This window comes from Battus philenor, unplaced genomic scaffold, assembly GCF_028537555.1.
Source record: "Battus philenor isolate CCGP_79_NKW_IND1 unplaced genomic scaffold, ilBatPhil1.0.hap1 SCAF_6, whole genome shotgun sequence".
NCBI classification, from domain to species: Eukaryota; Metazoa; Arthropoda; class Insecta; order Lepidoptera; family Papilionidae; genus Battus; species Battus philenor.
Genome location: NW_027181726.1, coordinates 13,647,470 through 13,667,100, shown reverse-complemented (window position 1 = coordinate 13,667,100; position 19,631 = coordinate 13,647,470). Strand labels below are relative to the sequence as shown.

The following is a 19,631-nucleotide window of genomic DNA, read 5'->3' as shown; positions in this document are numbered from 1 at the left end:
ATATATATAAAAACTTTTCTATTTTACAGAGACGAACGAGATAATATCACTGTTTTATATCTATAAGACGTTCGTCCTTTGATATAAATATATATAAATTATTACTCATTGAATCCATATAGAATATATTTTAGTTTGTTAGATATATGACATCAAAGATAAACAATATTTAACACGGAATATTTTCAATATTATGCAATATATAAAATTTGGAAAAGCAAATTCAATTCCTAGTTTACATAAATTGGCAACCCTGTAACATGTAAACATTTTATCTATTCAGCATGCAGAGGAAAATGACCTATTGGCCGCATATGGACATGGCTGAAGATCGAGTGGATAGAAAGGGCATTGAGATAAAACATGACACTTCTCAACATACGCCAGAGGGCTCTTGAGAGAATAGCGAATAATGCAACATGGCGACAAAATACGATCAAAACAAATTTATTATAACTTGAGCACATTTAATATTGACATTATATTTGTGACTCACGCGATGTACACATGGGTCATACAACCATAATTAGATTCACATCAATAACGTTAGTGTTTTACCCTATACAATATAATAAAAAAATTAATCGCCTAAGGTAGATAGACAGCGACCACGAATCAACAGACCTATGTCTGATCAGGTCCGAATCACGCTCAATATCACAGCAGACGATAAACATGATCAACACGACATACGATAAACACCTCCGAAAACCGAACAGATAACATACTATACTGCACCACAAACTTTCCGTAACACGAGAAAAAATACAGAACCTTTGAGGATATGGAGGTCACACCTATTACACTGGACTTATTCCTTTTTTCAAGCAGCTTCAGAATTAAATACGACCTATTCAATCAAATATCTAGGAATAAATTTATAGTGAATTTGTAACAGTGAAATGTCTCTATAACCCACCTGAAAGATTTACGCTTGTCAAGAGTGATCATCAGCTCATTTCTGGTACGGAATTCCAAAGCATCATGCCTTGGATCATTTTAAATTTGGTTAGGTGGAGAGACGAGTCTGATCGATGAAGATGAACGCAAATGTAATACAAAGAGTCTTAAACTTATTAGGCGAGTCGTCAGCCCCAAGCGCATCAATCAATCATTAATGGAATCAGTTGTATCAGTCAGGTGTGTTCCAAAAATTAGTGCTATTAAAATAAACAAAAGTATATATTCGACAATGAGGTTGTGGCCAGTATCGACGTATGTGATAGATAATATATTGATATGATAAGTATGATAATACTAGGACAAATCAGACAGATTAACATATAAATCTGATCCGAAATTCAGAAAATTTCGAAAATATAATTTAATCTAATTATATTTACAGAATGAATTAAAAAAATAAAATTTGAACGAAGTCTGATAATTTCTCGGTAAATTGCACTGATTTAAATAACCAAGCATGTAAATAATTTTAAATGCTTTAGAAAATATTTGCACTTTAGAAACAATGGCTTCCGCGTCTAGATTTATCATAGACAAATATTTAAATGATATACTAATCAATGGTTTACACGGTGTAGACTGGATCAGACCAGACAACGTACGACGTTTGAAACGTAGCCAAAAGCAACAAACAATCTGCCAAGGATGAAGAACACTAGTCAATAAACTATATAAATTGGAACTATACATATAAACCGACATTAAAAAAACAGCGTCAAATAGTTCAATAAATATACATAAAAGAATTGTTGAACACTAAAAACGAATGTAAAACACGAACGTAAAACGGTAATAAAAATATTTAAAAGATTTTTTATACATTTGCCGTTAAACTCGACACGGTTGCTATTTAGAACAATTAAAACAGCAATGTAACTTGAACAATGTATAAAAATCGTGGACACGACGGCGGAACGTTTCACGGGGTACGCGTTGGTGCGAACTGACAGACGTCGAGCGTGGATTTGTACGCTAATGGAAAAACGCCCCGTGACGCGCGGCTGAGGTCATTTGGGGCTTAATAAAAGGATTATGACCAGTTATACAATATCACGGGCTCACGTGTAACATTATTTAAATTAATTGTGGCCTTGATTCCTCTACAAACACTAAAGCAACTGTATAACAGTGATTTCAAATTTAGGTCGAAGGTTCGATTCCTGACTGATGTTTTATGTGAACTATGTAATTGATACTACTCACAAACGATGAAAAAGGTATCGAGGTGAAACCGGCATATCCCGGGGTCAAAAAAGTTAAAATTTCGCACTGGGCCCGGATGATAAAAGAAAAATAAGACGACAAGTAGACGAAAGATAGACTAGTGTCCCAAAATGATTGAAATTTTATTACATTAGACTATAAAATAATAATACAATTTTGTTTTATTATATATATTATATATAAATAAATGTATAGATATGTACATATATATATGTGTGTGTGTGTATATATATATATATACATATATATATATATATATATATAACTATTAAGTTATGTTGAGTAACGTCCATTGCAATACATAGCCATTTATCATACATATACATTTATAGATATGTCAATCTATATATCTCTATCTACATTTTATCTATATATCTGCATTTCCAATAGTGGAAAAATTTCCAATAAGCAATAATATACATACATATAACATATGACAGATTTCCACCTATGTACTGACATCACCATATCTCTGGAGCTATAAGGCTTAGAGACGAGAAATTTGGTAGGAATATTCCTTCCATCCAGTCAGTTAAGAAAACAAAGGGGTTAAGGGCGCGTTCATTTAAATAATGTATATTTTTTATTATAGCTCTTAGTTCTTTGGCGTGTTAAATATTGCCAAGAATGTGTTCATCCACAAAAGTCTATGCGACCCATTTATAATTTTAATAATTATACCTTATATTTAAAATATTTAGTAAAAAGCATTAACGTGATAACTTAATTTAATTTATATGAGTCTAAAATACAGGATACAGTAACGCTGACTAAAATTTAGTACTTAAATTGCGAAATATTTACATTGCTTAGGTTTCAAGGATTTACAGGCTTAATATAAATTAGCGACTGAACTTTTGGCCCGACCGCTAGCCGCTCCGTTAACATTATTAGCGAAGTGATATTTTTTTTATTAAATTAATTATCACATTTCAAATATATGACATAACTGATTTCATTTATGACTATTCGACAGTGTGGACTCTAGAAATAAAACGCGTATAAAATAATTATATTACAAAAGTATAAAATTTATCTAAAATCTAATTATTCTGTATACAAGGTGGTCTATTAAGTTAGGAGAATTAAAATTATATAAAGCTTTGAAAAAACAATGTTTATTTTAAAGTAAAGACAGACGAATCTATGCCTTGCAGTGAGCTTCTATCGACTGACATGAATATGATGAGAAAGCATGTGTTTTTTTAAATAGCTTTTCTCTCTCTCTCGCAAATTTTTGAAAACTCGCAAGCAAATCGCTAGTGGAATAGCGGAAGTTGCCTCGCGAATATTGTGTTTGAGTCGGGCAATCGTCGTCGGTTTATTGGTGTAAATACGATTCTTCAGGAACCTTCCTTCAGGAAAGGATAAAAAAACCCAGCGGCGTGAGTCTTGGGCTCCGGGAAGACCACGAAATGTGACGCAATATCTGTTTTCTACTAAACATTTCTTTTAAAACTGCTAGACAGCTTCGACGTAAGGAATGACGCTTCATTTTGTTGAAACCAGATTTTTTTTTATATAAGCTTCAAAATCTTGTATTTGAAAGGAAAAGTTAGGTAATATTGCCGAAATTAGATTAGATTTTTAAATTCACACGCCTTTTTGGCTCACCTGTATTTACAAAATATTTCTAAGAGTCACGGTTTGTAATTAAAATGTATGTACAAGGTGTGAAATTTTTTAAATTAATAAATGTTATATAAATTCTTGAAACTGCTGTACAGCGGGGTAGGTAAGTGCGTATACATTAACAGCGGTACAGCGGTTTCGGTCGTACATAGCTTCGTGGTGACAACGCTAAAACATATACTATATTATAGTAATAACATCTTGCTTCCTAGCAAGGAGTATATTTTGCAAAAGGACTTCTTGGATAACCGCAAAACATTAACAGGAAGCAATATCACGGTCTACTTTGAAGGACGTTATAGCTATCAAGCTAAGTAATCTTAATTAGCGAGATAATTGCATAAACTATTATGACTCATGGTAGCAAATGCTAAAACGATACTGACCAATAATTAGTATTACAATAATCCCGTATACTGCGGTTGATGCCTCATTTATATACAACCTTTCGAAAACCAACCGGACTTCGTTGGGGTAGAAATCGCCTCGTGTATCACTTGGGTCGCATACCTCTGATGAATTCAGACAGAAGTGTTACTGGAAATTTTTTCGCGACTTCTCCTACTTATAGAAGTCGTAGTGATTTTAATAAGGCAATAGCAACAGACCAAGTAGAGGTTCGGTTCTCTCAGCTGCTCTTGGGTGGTAATGCTAAACGGGTATTATCGACGAGTGACAACCAAAGCCGAAGTTCTCTCAAGGAGGCCTTATGCCCTAGTCATAAAGCCTACTCCCGCCCTGGAGAGTCCGCTTAAGGAATCTAAGAGCTTGATGGCTTCTTAATCCAGTGAAACTGTAGTATATACGTACAACCCATTAGACGCTCACAAGAGTCTTCAAGGAAAGAGATTTTAAGCCAAACTCTACCCTGCACCCGGCCTATTAGAGCACGCGGAATCTGCGTTTGTTCTTAGGCAGCAGTGTAAGTCCTTATCTAATCAAAAGTACAACAATTATGTGTCTAAAATATCTAATGAGAATTTTTATTTCCCTATAACGAGCGCACTATATAATTCTTCTTTTTTTATTTCAGCCGAAATCATTCTTTTAATTTTATCAAATCCATTCAGAGATTGTAAGAAATCGAAGTTAATACCCGCCAATTGGTCTTGGGGAGCTCTAGTGCAGCCGCACTTGCGCACTGACTGACGCGGCATTAAGTTCAAGTTGGAGCTGTTCATCGTTAAAGCTATTCCTGAAGATTTCCGAGTTTCTTTGTCCTTTCTGAATTTCAAAATAACACAAAAGTATTGTTCATTTTTCACATAGTTAATATTTTAGTGATTAATTTTTTAATCGATGAATATATAATTTTAATACTAATTATCGTATTCCGGATAAGACAAATGTAAAACACAAAAACCATCGAAATCGGACCGTTCTTGAATCATAAATGGCGTAACTAACACGACTTAGTTATATATATGAATTATTTCTAGGTTACATTTCAAAATTAATTTGATTCAATTAGAAATAAAATCGTTTTGATCGTCGAATATTCTGAAATAATACATAGGAAACAAAAAAATGTAGGTAGCTCGTCTGAATGGAACTGGCCTTTGATAATGAACCTATTATAAAAGATATTTCATTCGAAGACAAAGTCGTGTGTAAATCTATGTATAAATAAATACAATTATATACAATAAAAACTAAAATAGCATCCAAAAATGTTTCAATAGCGCTCCACAAAAAGTGAGTACAGATGGGCCGTGACGCAACCAACCAGCTCAATTAAGCCAGGTGGGGAAATGATATTGCGTAATAAATGAACCCTCGACTGAGTTCTGTGTTAATAAATAGACTTTATAGGTCCTTATGACGTGAATGTTTACAACTTTAATGGAGGGCATGACGCGGATTCGCCAAGTGTCAGGAGAGCCGGAAAGTAATATAGCTCTCTTGAGTTAAATTCACACGACTACATTTTTAACAAGTTTTTATTTCTTATCAACAATATATTCACCTTCATTATCAAAAACCTTTTGTTAGATGACATGTATGTATGTATGTATACAAATTTTTAATACCGGAGCAGTAAAAGTCAATCTGTTTTTCTGTAAAATATATCGACAGAGACGACATTACTTTCCGGTCCTCCTAGTACATTCATGTAAAGACATTTTAAACTGAAAAATACTTATAAAAATTGTTCAATTAGTGTTCGAACAGTGTCAAAGAGGATTAAATAGAAAATATCATAAACCGCCATAGATTTCAAACTTACGAATAAATCTTTGATATACACATGACTTTTAATGATTTTATATTGTTAATTTATTTATTGGACCAGTACAATGAAATTACTCAACCGGTAATTCTGCAAAAATAAAAAGTGCAAGAATTTGTATTTCAAAACATTAGCGCTAGATTCTATTTTGATTCATATTTAATTAAAGTAATTTTTATTGGTAGATAAATCAAGAAAGAGACTTATATATATACTTCGGAGTTTACCAGAACACAAGCAAGTGACAACGCCAAAGTTCTTTCCATAGTTAATAAACACTTCAAATTTTAATATAGTAAATTTACATACAAATATTTATTCTCTGAATCATCATCATATCGGAGTGTGGTTAAACCAAACGTTTTGAGCTGCCACCCGATGTAATTTAGTTAATTTGATGTACAAACGTACCTGTTCAGCTAGGCATGCTGATCTTAAATATTTAATGGAATCCGACGTCACCTTGCGGAAGTCCATCCTAAGTAAGAAAAGGACCAATATTTAGCCACTCTCGCACATGTAACTGAGCACACTCTGTGTTTGGCACTTATCGGTGTACATAGCTCCTGAAGATGCCCCGTGGAGGGGTGAAACACGTGTTGAGTAATTTGACGGTGGCGGTTGTGTGATTCGCATTGTTTGCCGCATACGCATTTATCAGCGGGCTGGCGGGCGGTGCACTTTGTTGCACGACTACCACTGCATGTGCGGAAGTGGCTAAATATTGGTCCTTTTCTTAGTCATCACATCAATCTACAGACGTCCATTGCAAGGCACATGCCCACCAAAGAACACCATGATGAGCGGTCCTGCGGTATTGGGGAGCCTACGTTCGTGTATCGGCCCGTGGTCGCCATTTGACAACCTTTCGGCTCTAATAGCTATCGGTTGCACGAGCGATGTCACCCACACACTGCCACTTTAAACGAGCAATTCTTCGAATTACCCCGATATTTATGATTCGATCTCGCGGCGAAGCGCCGCGCATAACTCTCTCCATTGCTCTCTGGGTTAAACTTGAGCTTTCTTATAAAGCCAACCGTATCCCTGATTTAGCCTTTATCCATTCGTCGCTATATTATATAATTTTTAATAGCAACATATTTCTTTTTCCTAAAATCCCAAGCCTCTTTATGCAGTAAAATCGTAATATTTATAATCTTAATAAAAAAACAGTTCAATGCTGTGAAAGCAAAGTAGAATGTAACACTATTACAGATATAACAAACATTGTAAGATTCATCGGAGCAATGAACTTTACCCAGGAAACAAGTGGCCAGGTTATCAATTCACTTGTTTACGTAAAACACGCACGTCTACTGCTCACAAATGTTGACGGACTAGCACGCTTAGACAATTGGTATGCTCCCGCAATCAGATGCACGTTTTTCACAGATTTTATGACATATTTTTTCTATTCAGGAGATAAATTGGACTAGGGGACAGCAATCAAAATCGAAACCTTTTAAAATCTTCAAAAATCTGCATAGTATTTTTATTTATTTATAATATATAGAGATAACATTTTAACAATAAAACATTCTAGAACAGGGTGGAATACAATCTCTGTAGCTAAGAATATGAAAAACTTATTAGAAGCCAACAGTATGATGACAAAATGTTGCCATATAAATATATATACAAAATGATTGGTTGTAGAAGCATCTATTTCCAACCACCCTTTACATACATAAGGATTTGCTGTGCAAAGACGTGTTTTATTAATCTGCACTAGGTCACCAAGGATCTCTGTCGCCCCCTTGTGGACGCCTGCGCTTTCAAGGGGAGCGAGGGGATAGGGGGAAAATGATGGGCGATATGAAAAATTTCTACTTTTATGAAAATAACAAAACATTTTTAGTTTTTATAATTATTTTATGATATTACATAATTAATAATCCCTATTTATACCACAACCCATTCGAGAAACGCGATAGGGGGAGCGGTATAAAGAGATAATCTCATTCTGTGACAAATAGATAAGAGGCATAAAAATCTGTATAATACCTATTTTGTTAAAGGGCTTTGTTTTTTTTAAAGATGTTTAGATGTATGATGTGCATTCAAAGATTTCTTAAGAAATAAATAGCCATTTAACATAAGTTTTTTTTTATTTTTTTTTTAACCATTGTTTTTAATAATTATTAGGTGACAAATAGGTTTAGCAATAAAAATGTAAATCCAGTATTTAAAGCAATATCCTTGAACAATAGCGATGGCCGTTTCACAAGATTACAGGAAGGGTGTGAGTAATAGACATCATTAATCATTCCACCACATCCCACCCCACACCGATAAGATGGATAAGATGTCGTAAGTCATTAATGCCGCAGAGAAAAGTGGATGGATCATTATTTATATCATATTTATCTTTTTGCATATCATATTAATATCTGACAATTACTTGGTCAATTAATTTTAATATAAAGTTTGTTTGTGTATAGGTACACTATAGTTAATTTTATTATGCAAGTAGTGTGATGGATTTAACATAAAAATAAAAATTATAACAACCAATCCATCCATCTTTAAGGTTTATAAGTAATATCTATACAATTATGTAAGAGTATATGTGAGTCATATTAACCAGTGTTGTCATAATATTCAAAGCTGTATGTTAACTTAAGCAGGCCAGCTTTTTTTTAAGTATCCCGAATACACAATGTGATACATTTGGTATTATAGCAAACTGAATGGATTAACTGTTAATCTGAAAACTTATTGTAATGTACAATATAATACAGAATTTTTTTTAAATAATTATTGGTATAACAAATAGAACATTAACTGAAAGGTAAGTAACATCACCATCAAACATAATTACTTAATAACAATTTCTTAGATTTACTAACAAATTATCATTGAAATAAAACATTTTGTTATTGTTTTCATTTTTATATTTCTCATATTCCATGTACATAGTAGCATTAAGGTGTTTTTTTTTTAATTATCTGTAATTCTATGAATAAAGAAAGAATAGACATTCTATAAAAAAACATTGTTTGCCTTAAAATCAAAATGTTCACAGATTGAAAACTTCTTTGTTTTTACTGGTTATTTATATTCTTATAATGGAACAAAGTAATGCAAAATTGTGAGCAGTTGATTAAGGTCTAATACTGAGACTGTCTTTAACAAAAAAGTCAACAGTAGTATATTTTAAAAATTCCTAATTCTTTAAATAAATCAGATAAAATCTACTATGTAATATGTTATGGCCTCTAATATAGCCTATAATATTGAGGTTGTGTCAAATAGTGCAGTTGTAGTTTTTATTACAGTTTTTTTATGATTAACAAATCCCCTATTCAACTATGGACTTTTTCAACTTTACTGAGTTAAGAGAAAAAACTTAAAAAACACTGCTTCTTTCCTCCTTCAAAACCATCAGCACAGGCAATTTATTTACCAGATATGACTATTGTTGGAATAATATTAATTTATTGTATGACAAGTGTTTGGATAATCCTTAGTGAATTAACAGAGTAATTATTTATTTTTGCTTACGATTTAAAATTATAAAATATATTACCAAACTCAGATTTATAAACACTTCGGCTTGTGAATCTTTAATGACTGTATTGTCAAACAGTTAAAAAAATTCAACAGAAATTGGTAACAAATATATATGTGTAAAAACTAATTTTGGTAGTTTACAAACTTAACGAGTTAAACACAACTTGGAGAATTGGTTTACTAATGAAGTCATCACCTATAAATAAGTATTCTAGTAAACATGAAAGAAACATGATGTGCATTCTATTTATATATACGGTGTAGATACGTAATACATATAATACCAAAGAGAATGTCGAAGAGATTTTACTTACAACACGTCACATTGATACGAAGCAAGTCAAACAGGTTGGAATGATAACACCAAAACTTACCTAAGTCATCCATAGTGAAATTTATACAAGTTCAAAATTAAACACAGCGTCTTTTATATACAACACGTACACCATTCAGCGTCTGTCACCGTTTATTTAAAAAAAACTTATGTTCAATTGTAAATATTGCTTTGATTTATGAATTTAGCGTATTAAAGACGAATTTATCAAATTGGCACAATTGAGAACTGTCAGAGTGCTGTCAAAATTTCTGTTATTAAAAAACAGGAGTCCGTTCGAAAACTGACATGAATGGTTTTCCTTAAAGTAATTAAAAATACTTACACCCGCATTTATTTTCTAATGATATTCTCCTGTAATATAAAAGTTATAACATATAAAATTAAATAAGATTATTTATAAATAATATCACTGAGTTATGAAGTTTAAGTTTTATCGTTTCAAAACGTTTTGACAGTCAGTTGATGTTGATATCGATCATGAAATACTTATTTCTGTTAAATACGTACACACGCCCTGACTTTCTATATTTTTGTTAGAAATTATAATCATTATGAGTGGCACGGGCGAACAATTAACTTTGGCAAGGGATATTAAAAGAGCTATAGAGTTACTAGAAAAATTACAGCAAAGTGGTGAAGTGCCTGCTACAAAACTAGCAGCTTTGCAAAAAGTGCTTCAGAGTGATTTCTTAAATGCTGTTAGAGAAGTTTACGAACATGTCTATGAAACTGTCGACATCCAGGGCTCTGCAGATATCCGAGCATCGGCTACCGCTAAGGCAACGGTAGCAGCTTTCGCCGCTGCAGAAGGCCACGCTCATCCCCGAGTCGTCGAGCTTCCAAAGACAGAAGAAGGTTTAGGTTTCAATGTAATGGGTGGCAAGGAACAAAATTCACCCATATACATATCGCGGATCATCCCAGGTGGTGTCGCAGATCGTCATGGTGGATTGAAAAGAGGTGATCAGTTACTGTCAGTTAATGGAGTTTCAGTTGAAGGTGAAAACCACGAAAAGGCAGTAGAGCTATTGAAACAAGCAGTGGGTTCAGTAAAACTGGTAGTTCGCTACACTCCCAAAGTTTTAGAAGAAATGGAAATGAGATTTGACAAGCAGAGAACTGGGAGGCGACGCCAGAACTACAATTAATATTCTGCACCTTTTTATTTATATAAATCTGTTTAATGACTTTTCTTTTAGAATTTAGGTGGTTATAAGTACTTAAATATGTTATTAAAATGTAACCTAAGCATTCAAAATAATCTTTAACTTCTGTTGTGTTATAGTATTATTGTACAATTTAAAATTATTAATAAATGTATAATTAACTTGATATTTGCAATTTTATTGTAGTTATTCATTTTAGAAATGTTTCATTAAACTTTCCTATTTATAAAGCTTCTACAAAGTATCTAAATCTCTGTTTACCTTTTTAAATGATATTATCTATATCTCCTATCTTAATGAAAAATAAACAATACCAAAAATTGGAGAACTTTTCCTTTTTTTCATTTTTGACTAAGAAATCAAAAACTAGGAACACAGGCATGTTAAAAAACTGGAAGATATTCCCTATTTTACCTCTTATAGAAAAAAGGCAATTAGGTCTGCATGCATTTAATAAAAATTTTCTATATTTGTAAAGTTGACAAATTAATAAATTATTTTATCAACAAATCAATATTTTTCAAAAATACTACCATAGACTACTGTATCTGAAAAGCCGCGGAAGGCTAATGTAATAGACTACAACTGTGAGAACATAAGGTTAACACAAAAAAATAGAATAATTAATAGCAAATTTTATTGTTTTATTGCCTTTATGCCTTCAAGTATGAGCTATAATGGTGAACTTTTAGCCTGAGGATTGGCAAAATAAATGTTTGTAATTTTGACACAGGTCTAAAAGTTATTAAGTTAGGGAGTATGAAATATTTCTGATTATGAATGAATAAAAATTTGATTGCTCAACATCTGTGCTGCGAAGGTTGCAAAGGGCATTTATTATCTATAACAAAGAAACAGCTCCAACTATGCAATGTAAAGTGAGAATATTATCTTCTGAAATCAATGTCAAGGTTATGGGAAGTTACTGAATGCAGGCAGCACAAGATTGGTTTTTGTGATGATCTTTTTGCAGATCTATGGCCTGCACTGGGTATATATCAGCTGATATGATGATGATCAGACCAAACTATAATCAGAAATTGCTTTATGTTCTTTTTTAATTTCTCATGCAGGCAATGATAAATAGGTTAATGTACAAAATATAAATTTGTTGTCAAAAAACATAATCTTGGGTTCTTTAACAGGCATATTACATTTAAAGTTTTATAATCATATAAATAAAACAAAATTTTCATCATTATTTACCATATATTTTAAATATATATTTACATTTATAGTTCTTACCATGAATCGAAACTTCCAAACTTATAATTACTATCCTTTTTAGGTTTTTTAGTGGGAGGTATTTCCAGAGCTTTATTTTTACTAGTTGTTGATGTCTCTTGCAAATTTAGGTATTTACCAACACCTTCTCTAAAAACTTTCAGTGGTTGTTTAACTGCTTTCTTTGGTTTTACACCAGGTCCTTCTGCTTCGGCTTGCCTTTTTAATTCTTCTGCTCTTTCAGCGATCAACTAAAAATATATTCATTATTTTATATCAAAACAGAATAAGTTGTTGAGGGAATTTTGTTAATTATTTTTCCAGATATAACATAACATGACATCCCTTTTTCTAATGTATTAAACAAATTTCAATTGGTATATTTATTGACCACCTACATGTCAAGAAGAGTGAAAGAATTTTTTTGTATGTGTTAAGATTCGTAAATAGATTACATTTAACTTCTGCAATTTCTAAGTCTTTGACCAGAGTGTGTTGCCACTGGTGATTTACGGATATGAGATTTGGTTTTTTTAAATGGACCTTAAAAGAAGGCTCAAGGTCATCCAAAAAGAAATGGAGAGGGGTATGCTTGGAGCTTCGCTGTGAGATCAAATCAGAAATGAAAAGGTTCTTACAAATTAACGCGACCATGACCTAGTAGGCCCACTACTAGGTAAACCAACATCATGCTGATGATTAAAATTTTTGAAAAATTTTCCTGATACCTGTTCCTCTGCCTCCAAGAAAGGATCAACAAACACTTGACCAGCTTCAATTATAATGTCCTCTATTGGCATGTCTTTATTGTCCACTTCAATCTGTTCCATTGCATTCAGTGTATCCAATCCACCAACTACTTTACCAAATATTGTATGTTTACCATCTAGTTGCTTGCAAGAGCGGAATGTTATAAAACTGAAAATAATTGCCAGTTAATTCAAATAAAAATGATGACTTGAAAATTTATTTTCTAGCTAGTGAAGAGATCCAAAACTACACCCATATAACTTGACAATACATATGCTATTTTTTACAATTTACTTAATTAGTTCCTTAGGTTAGGTAAAAAAGTATTTTGCATCATGCAATTAATTGGTTTATTTTTTTTTGTATTATTTTTCTGTAAATAAAAATATATAATAAAGTTATTAATTTTCTTTTTTAGAATATTTTTTTTTGTAATGGGGTCATTATTAATGTATTTAGTAAGATAATGAAGACATACTATTTTCCATTTTAAAGTATAACAGGTATATAATATACTTTTAATCTTTTCACCATTAAAATGGTCTAGTTTCCCCAACTAAGACATAGTGCTCATTTTGCATCGGGATTTGAATAAAATTAATATTTGTATTGTGTTATACTCTGTTATAAATAAAGCAACATCTATTTGGACACAATTCTTTACCCTTACAAGTAATAATAAAATACATATAATTTTAATGTTTCATGAACATACAATTGTGATCCATTTGTATTTGGTCCTGAATTGGCCATAGACAGCATTCCCCGTCCTGTATGATGCAAATTTGGTCTGATCTCATCTTCAAAAGGTTTTTTCCATATGGACTCTCCACCAAGACCGGTGCCTGTTGGATCCCCGCCTTGTATCTATTTTACAAAAATATCTATTTAGTAAACTAGGCATAAAAAAGAGAGAAAGTCGTTATATAAATAAAATGAAATTTAAATAAATTAAGCTTAAACGAGTTATACATATATATTGTTTTAAATCATAATAGGCACAAGAATAGCACCTTTTCTAGTGTGAATAAAGCCCTAAGTATGTTTTACAACAAAAATAAGTTTGTTTGTTTTTAAATATTTATCACTAAACAATACAATCTTGAGATACAATAACGATTTATTAACTTTTTCACGACGGTTATATTATTAAACCATCAAAATTAATATATTCAATATTCAAATAGGCTATTACAAGCATGTATAGTATGTTTATGTTTTTATTTATTATTGTATTATATTTTTAAAATGGATTATACCGTAATATGTATTATACCTCATTTATTATAAGTAAATATGTTATACACATATGTAGGTACAGTAGCGATAAATATTGCACAACGACGTTTAGAAAGGGACAATGGCTAATTTCGACTTCGTAAATCTGTGTCACACGAAAAACAACAACTGACAGTGTCACATAGGTAGTGTGGGACAGAGATAGTGCAATATTTAGCGCCGGTACTGTATGTTTATGTTTGTGTGTTTTTTACACATAACTACCCATTATTTTTACTTCTACCTTTTCCATACTATGGTTGTCTATAAGAGATTGCCCTGTGTGATAAGATAGCCCATTGTACTTTCTTATTTGTTGTTATGAAACTATTTAAATGTATAGCGTGCACAATAAACAATTTTAAAGAAAAATGCATATATTCATTATGTAAACCTGATATACAATATAAATAATCCTCACCATAAAATTCCTGATAGATCTATGGAATTTGGTTCCATTATAGTATCCATTATAACAGTGCTTTATAAAATTGTCACAGGCTTTTGGAGTCAGGTCACAATATAACTCAAAATTCAGTGGTCCGAGATTTGTCACCAGTCTAACATAACCTGCATTGAAAAAAAAATCCTTCAGCAAATTATAATTTATAACATACACATTTAAAAGTGGATGGTATAGGGCTGTTTGCACTGCCCAGTGTTTAATCACATATATCTTCAGACAGAGAGGTGTGTATTTAAATTATTACAGGATGCTTAGTTATAGTCTAAAAGTTTTAAAGATTTTTGCTGACAAATATGTGATACATTGACCCCTTTAAAGCTGTTAAAGTTTACACTAACCAATCACCCTGTATACACAATTTGTAAAACTGCCATTTATACCTTCTGTGGGATTCGGATAGAGAATTAACATCTGTCCCCATAGATATTCAAAAGAAATCTGATTAAACTGGTTCTTTCATCATCATTTAAGCCATATAACATCTACTGCTGAACATAGTCCTCCTCAAGAGACTGTTTACCTGCCCAATAAGACAGTACCTTAAATTTTAAGGATTTTATTGCTGCCTCATAAATAAAATCCTACTAGAGTACAATTTACCCTACCAATCTATCAATCTGTAAGGCTTGATAGATATTGCTTATAAATAATATCTATTAATCTATAATCTAATCTAGAGATTTATATAAAATGAATTTCAGAAAGGCATGATTCTACTTGTGTGGCTAAGATCATGTTATAAGATAATAAATAGGAATACATGTATAAAAGTACACCTTCTCCTCCAGGAGAGTGCAGATCAAGAGCACAAAATAAAGACTTAAAACATAGCTCAGAGTCAGTTTTTAAGAGTGTTGTTTATATCACACAGAGTTCTGTAAACAGTACATAAATAGAATAGTTAAAGCCAATTGTTTTCATGAATGGTTAATATTTGCCATGTGCCAAATATAATGCCATGTACTGTGTCATACTATATACATGATATGTCAGTAACATCAAATGACAACTAACAATATCTTGCTTTCTTTTTCAATTTGTAAAATAACCTTACTTTATTTCTTAACACGTTGAACGCCATGGCGGACACCATGTGTCCGACAGCATACTGTCCCCTGGGGCCACACCATTAAATCGAAAATCGTCGAAAAATCGCCAAATATTGTCAATAAAACCCTTAAAACTAATGGGCGACTTACGGAAACAGCGATTTACCAATTATTTTTCTGCGGGGCTGCACGGGTCACATGCCTTGGTAAAAACAGTCGAAACACTGTCCGTTGGCTCTCTAGAGGCTTCTGAAGTGATCGAGGGCATGCGGACACATGGTGTCCGACGCGGCCTCTTGGACCCAACATGATAGCAGTCACACGGTGTCCGTCGCGGCCCACTGAACTAAACATGGTATTTAGTCTGGCGTTCAACGTGTTAAAAGATGAGGGTGGCTTTTACCTATCTATATAATACATACATTAGGCTTATTATAATATTGCAGAGGTACCTTGATCATTTGAGTAAAGACAGAAAAATGAATAAACTGATTGTTCTTAAATTTTTGGCCGTTTTTCGATCTTTTTTAATTTTAATCCATACAGATCATTCCACTAATCACGTCACTCTATACTATGCACAAATCATCAACACAACCCTGAGTAATATGAATAATATTATGTATAGCCATCTGTCATTATAATAAATAATGACAGTTATTAAATTAGAAAAAAATACCTTTCTTTTTCACTCTCTGATATTTCACTTCATCCTCGCAAATGATGGCAGCTTCGTGTACTGTCTCCGGCACCATTGCTGTTGAGGTGAAGCTTGCAGCAACCATGCCCGTTGAATAGTGAGCTGCATTGAATTTGTCAGCAACCTGAAAAATTTCATTTAATTCTTGATGCTGACATATTGGAGCTTGTTTATTTTTTTAAGCAAATTAAAACTTGGCTTATAATTCTATCAAAGAAAGACATTTTCCAAAGGCTTAACGGTAATAACGAGGGGTGTATCAGGTATAAATATAAAACATACTGACATGTAAGAGTCCTCCATGTCAGTATCGAATTAACAGATAAATTAATAAGAATAGATGGATGGAACAAGTGAAACAATTTGTAGTTATAGGAGTCTTAAAAAAGATCGAATTATAGTATTGAGGAACACTCTCTGACTGAAAGAAGGCTTGTGTTCTAATCATGTGAATATTACAAAGGTTTGTAAAATAATAGACAAAAAATAAGAGTTCTGCTATAAGTTCCTATGTTGAATAAACATATTGAATCATCATTTTTAATATATTTCTTACAAATGTTAATAACAAGTAATCCTTGTTTGTAAAAAAGTTAATATATTATTACCTTTAACCTTATTTCTGGCAATATTAATTATGTATGGCAACTTTAAAACCAGTGCTGATCCAAGTACAAAAAAAGTCTATTTTAATTATAATAACAACACTGTTTGATTATTAATTTCTTCCATTATGATTTCAGCCGTAGGACGTCCACTACTGTTGGAGTTCTATATCCCCCTCAATCATAAACCATCCCCAAACATTGTCATGAAGCAAAACATCTAGTGACTTTCTGCGGCTTTTACTATGTAGTTAGTCCACTTAGGGGGGGCCTACTGACTCAGCTTTACCGCTCATGGTTGCTACTCAAGTATCTTTCGGTCCCGACGACCATCGGCTGCATATATGATTAGGCAATTTACTAACCTCCTTTTTAGTTTCTTTCACTTCAGGTGCTTTGTACTCTTTTTCAAGTTCCTCTAAAATGTCCTTAGTCTCTGCAGATACCGTTTTTAATCTAGCATGAGGGTCCTTTCTCATTGCAATTTCCTCTGAAATATACAAATTTTTGGCTCTAAATTTAACAAAGAAACATAAACCATATGAATAAATGAGCCATCACACATCTCACATCACATCTTCCTTACACATTAGATATAGAATAAAGATTATCAGCAAATTATTCAAGTTTAGAATACATTGCTTTACAGCATATTTAATTTGAACACTACAAATTTTTTGCTACAGATAATTTTCTGTTAGAGTATTTTAATTAAAAAAAATTATATTGTTGTTAACACAATGTAGTTAAAGTGTAATAAGCATACTAATTTAAAATTCCCTAACAGCAATTTTAACATTATGATGCTGAAGTGTGAAAAACAAACACATTATTAAGTGTAATGCCAGTAAATATGTCTGTAAATTATTAAAAAACTTTGGCAAGAATTAATTTACCATGTTTTTTACCAACAATTTACCGACTGTTTAACTGGTTGCAGAACCCAGCCCTTTAGGATATGACAATAGAAGCAAATAAATTAGTAAAAATTTGAGTATGTACTCCTTGAAAAAAATTAAGTTTAACTTCTTTAAATATCATAAAGCATATGATGATTACCATTTGTTTTATGAATAGCCACTTTAACAGATAACAACAAAAAATAAATAACATTCTTACCCTCTGTTTCAACCCGCAAATTGTTTTTGATGTGATGAAAATTAGATATATTGAATTTGTTCAAATTGTTCGGATCTTGAATAATTATAATATCACTTCTTGCAAATGGTGTATCATCAATAAGATCTTTCCAGTTCTTGCCTTTAATGTTCAGCTGCTCCACAGCCTCGTTTGAATATACATTACCAGTAGTTTTTATTGCCACTATATAAGAATTCTTAGTAAATGGCTTAAACAGGACGGGACAATGGTAATCATCTTGGGCGTTTTTAAAAAACTTTAACTTTGTTAGTGTCTTCACATCAAACTTCTGTAAAGAAAAAAATTGTTTATCAAAAAGAATTCATCTCATAATGTACACAAGTGGTTGCTCTAAATAATTAATATATTGGCAAGTTCATTGCAATTAAGAAGTAGGCCTTATGATCAGTCATATATGTATATTTGTGTTGCAAGAAGCCAATTATTAATCACAAAATTTTTATACAAAGATAACTGTTGAATTAGTAGTAAGGATTAAATTCAGATATGGTATTATAATATAGTAACAAATGAACGTAAATGGAATACTTTTAAGCTTAGTTGGTTTGAGTGATGACTATGAATATCTCGCACAGGATGTTTACAACTAGGTGGTTAATTAGTTAAAAATAGAAATAATAAAAAAATTATAAATGACTGTACCTTTCCAGTCACTGGATTCACTTTAAATTTTTTTACGAATGCAATAATTGCTTCCAATTCAAAGACATTCCCGTCGCCATCACAAAAGGGATCATCAAAGGGTTGGAGACACAAACAACAATGATCAAAAGGAAGTCTTTTGAAACTCGTATCTTCCTCTTTAGACGTACCAGACCTTTTGCCACCATATAAAGTTGTCCATTCTGTATATGTTAGATACCTGTAAAGTTAATTAAAGTTAATTATATAAATAACATGGAACATAATGAAAGGATAAGTGTATTAAATACAAACATTTTATCTTTCTGATGCTGTCTTTTCCCCATTTTAACTTAAGAAGAGATTATGGCTGTTATATGAAAAATATCTAAATTATTTAAAATAAATTAGCTGTTTTCCTTAAAATAGACAGAAATCAAAATTATCATGTATATTACTCAATTTGACATTGACAATTATAGTAAATAGCAGCAATAACAATGCCGAAATTATATTATTTTCGATATGGCAATAAAAATGAAGAAAAACTGTCTTATTTTCTGTAAAATTTTCTTGAATTTTTTAGTAACAGCTTCTTACGGCTTTTAAGAACAAAAAGGTATGGGTATCCAATGATATTTTACAATTAATACTGAGCGGTTTCATTACTGCAAGTAAAGAAAGCTACATGACGGTAAGAAGTATTTAC

General features: G+C 32.0%; 3 protein-coding genes across 3 annotated transcripts in view; 1 reads left to right on the top strand and 2 right to left on the bottom strand.

Moving 5' to 3' along the window:
• Positions 1–10,110, bottom strand: part of Pax (Paxillin) — a 100,226-nt gene extending 90,116 nt beyond the window's left edge. Inside the window, exon 1 of the mRNA XM_068773214.1 lies at positions 9,940–10,110. Coding sequence (XP_068629315.1) covers positions 9,940–9,952 — 13 coding nt within the window. The 5' untranslated portion in view covers positions 9,953–10,110. The remainder of the gene's footprint in view (positions 1–9,939) is intronic.
• A 262-nt stretch (positions 10,111–10,372) lies between these two features.
• On the top strand, positions 10,373–11,273 carry veli (L27 and PDZ_signaling domain-containing protein veli). Its single transcript, XM_068773851.1, has one exon. The coding sequence runs from the start codon at positions 10,454–10,456 to the stop codon at positions 11,048–11,050; it is 597 nt and encodes a 198-aa protein (XP_068629952.1). The 5' UTR covers positions 10,373–10,453; the 3' UTR covers positions 11,051–11,273.
• Positions 11,274–12,267: 994 nt separating this feature from the next.
• On the bottom strand, positions 12,268–19,361 carry LOC137930368 (RING-type E3 ubiquitin-protein ligase PPIL2). Its single transcript, XM_068773609.1, has 9 exons — positions 19,238–19,361; positions 18,944–19,163; positions 18,260–18,569; positions 17,506–17,630; positions 16,515–16,659; positions 14,742–14,890; positions 13,758–13,909; positions 13,021–13,210; positions 12,268–12,543 (listed from the first exon to the last, which is right to left on the bottom strand). Exons 1-9 carry the CDS (start codon positions 19,267–19,269, stop codon positions 12,310–12,312), a joined length of 1,557 nt encoding a protein of 518 aa, XP_068629710.1. The 5' UTR covers positions 19,270–19,361; the 3' UTR covers positions 12,268–12,309.
• Between the last annotated feature and the right edge of the window lie 270 nt (positions 19,362–19,631).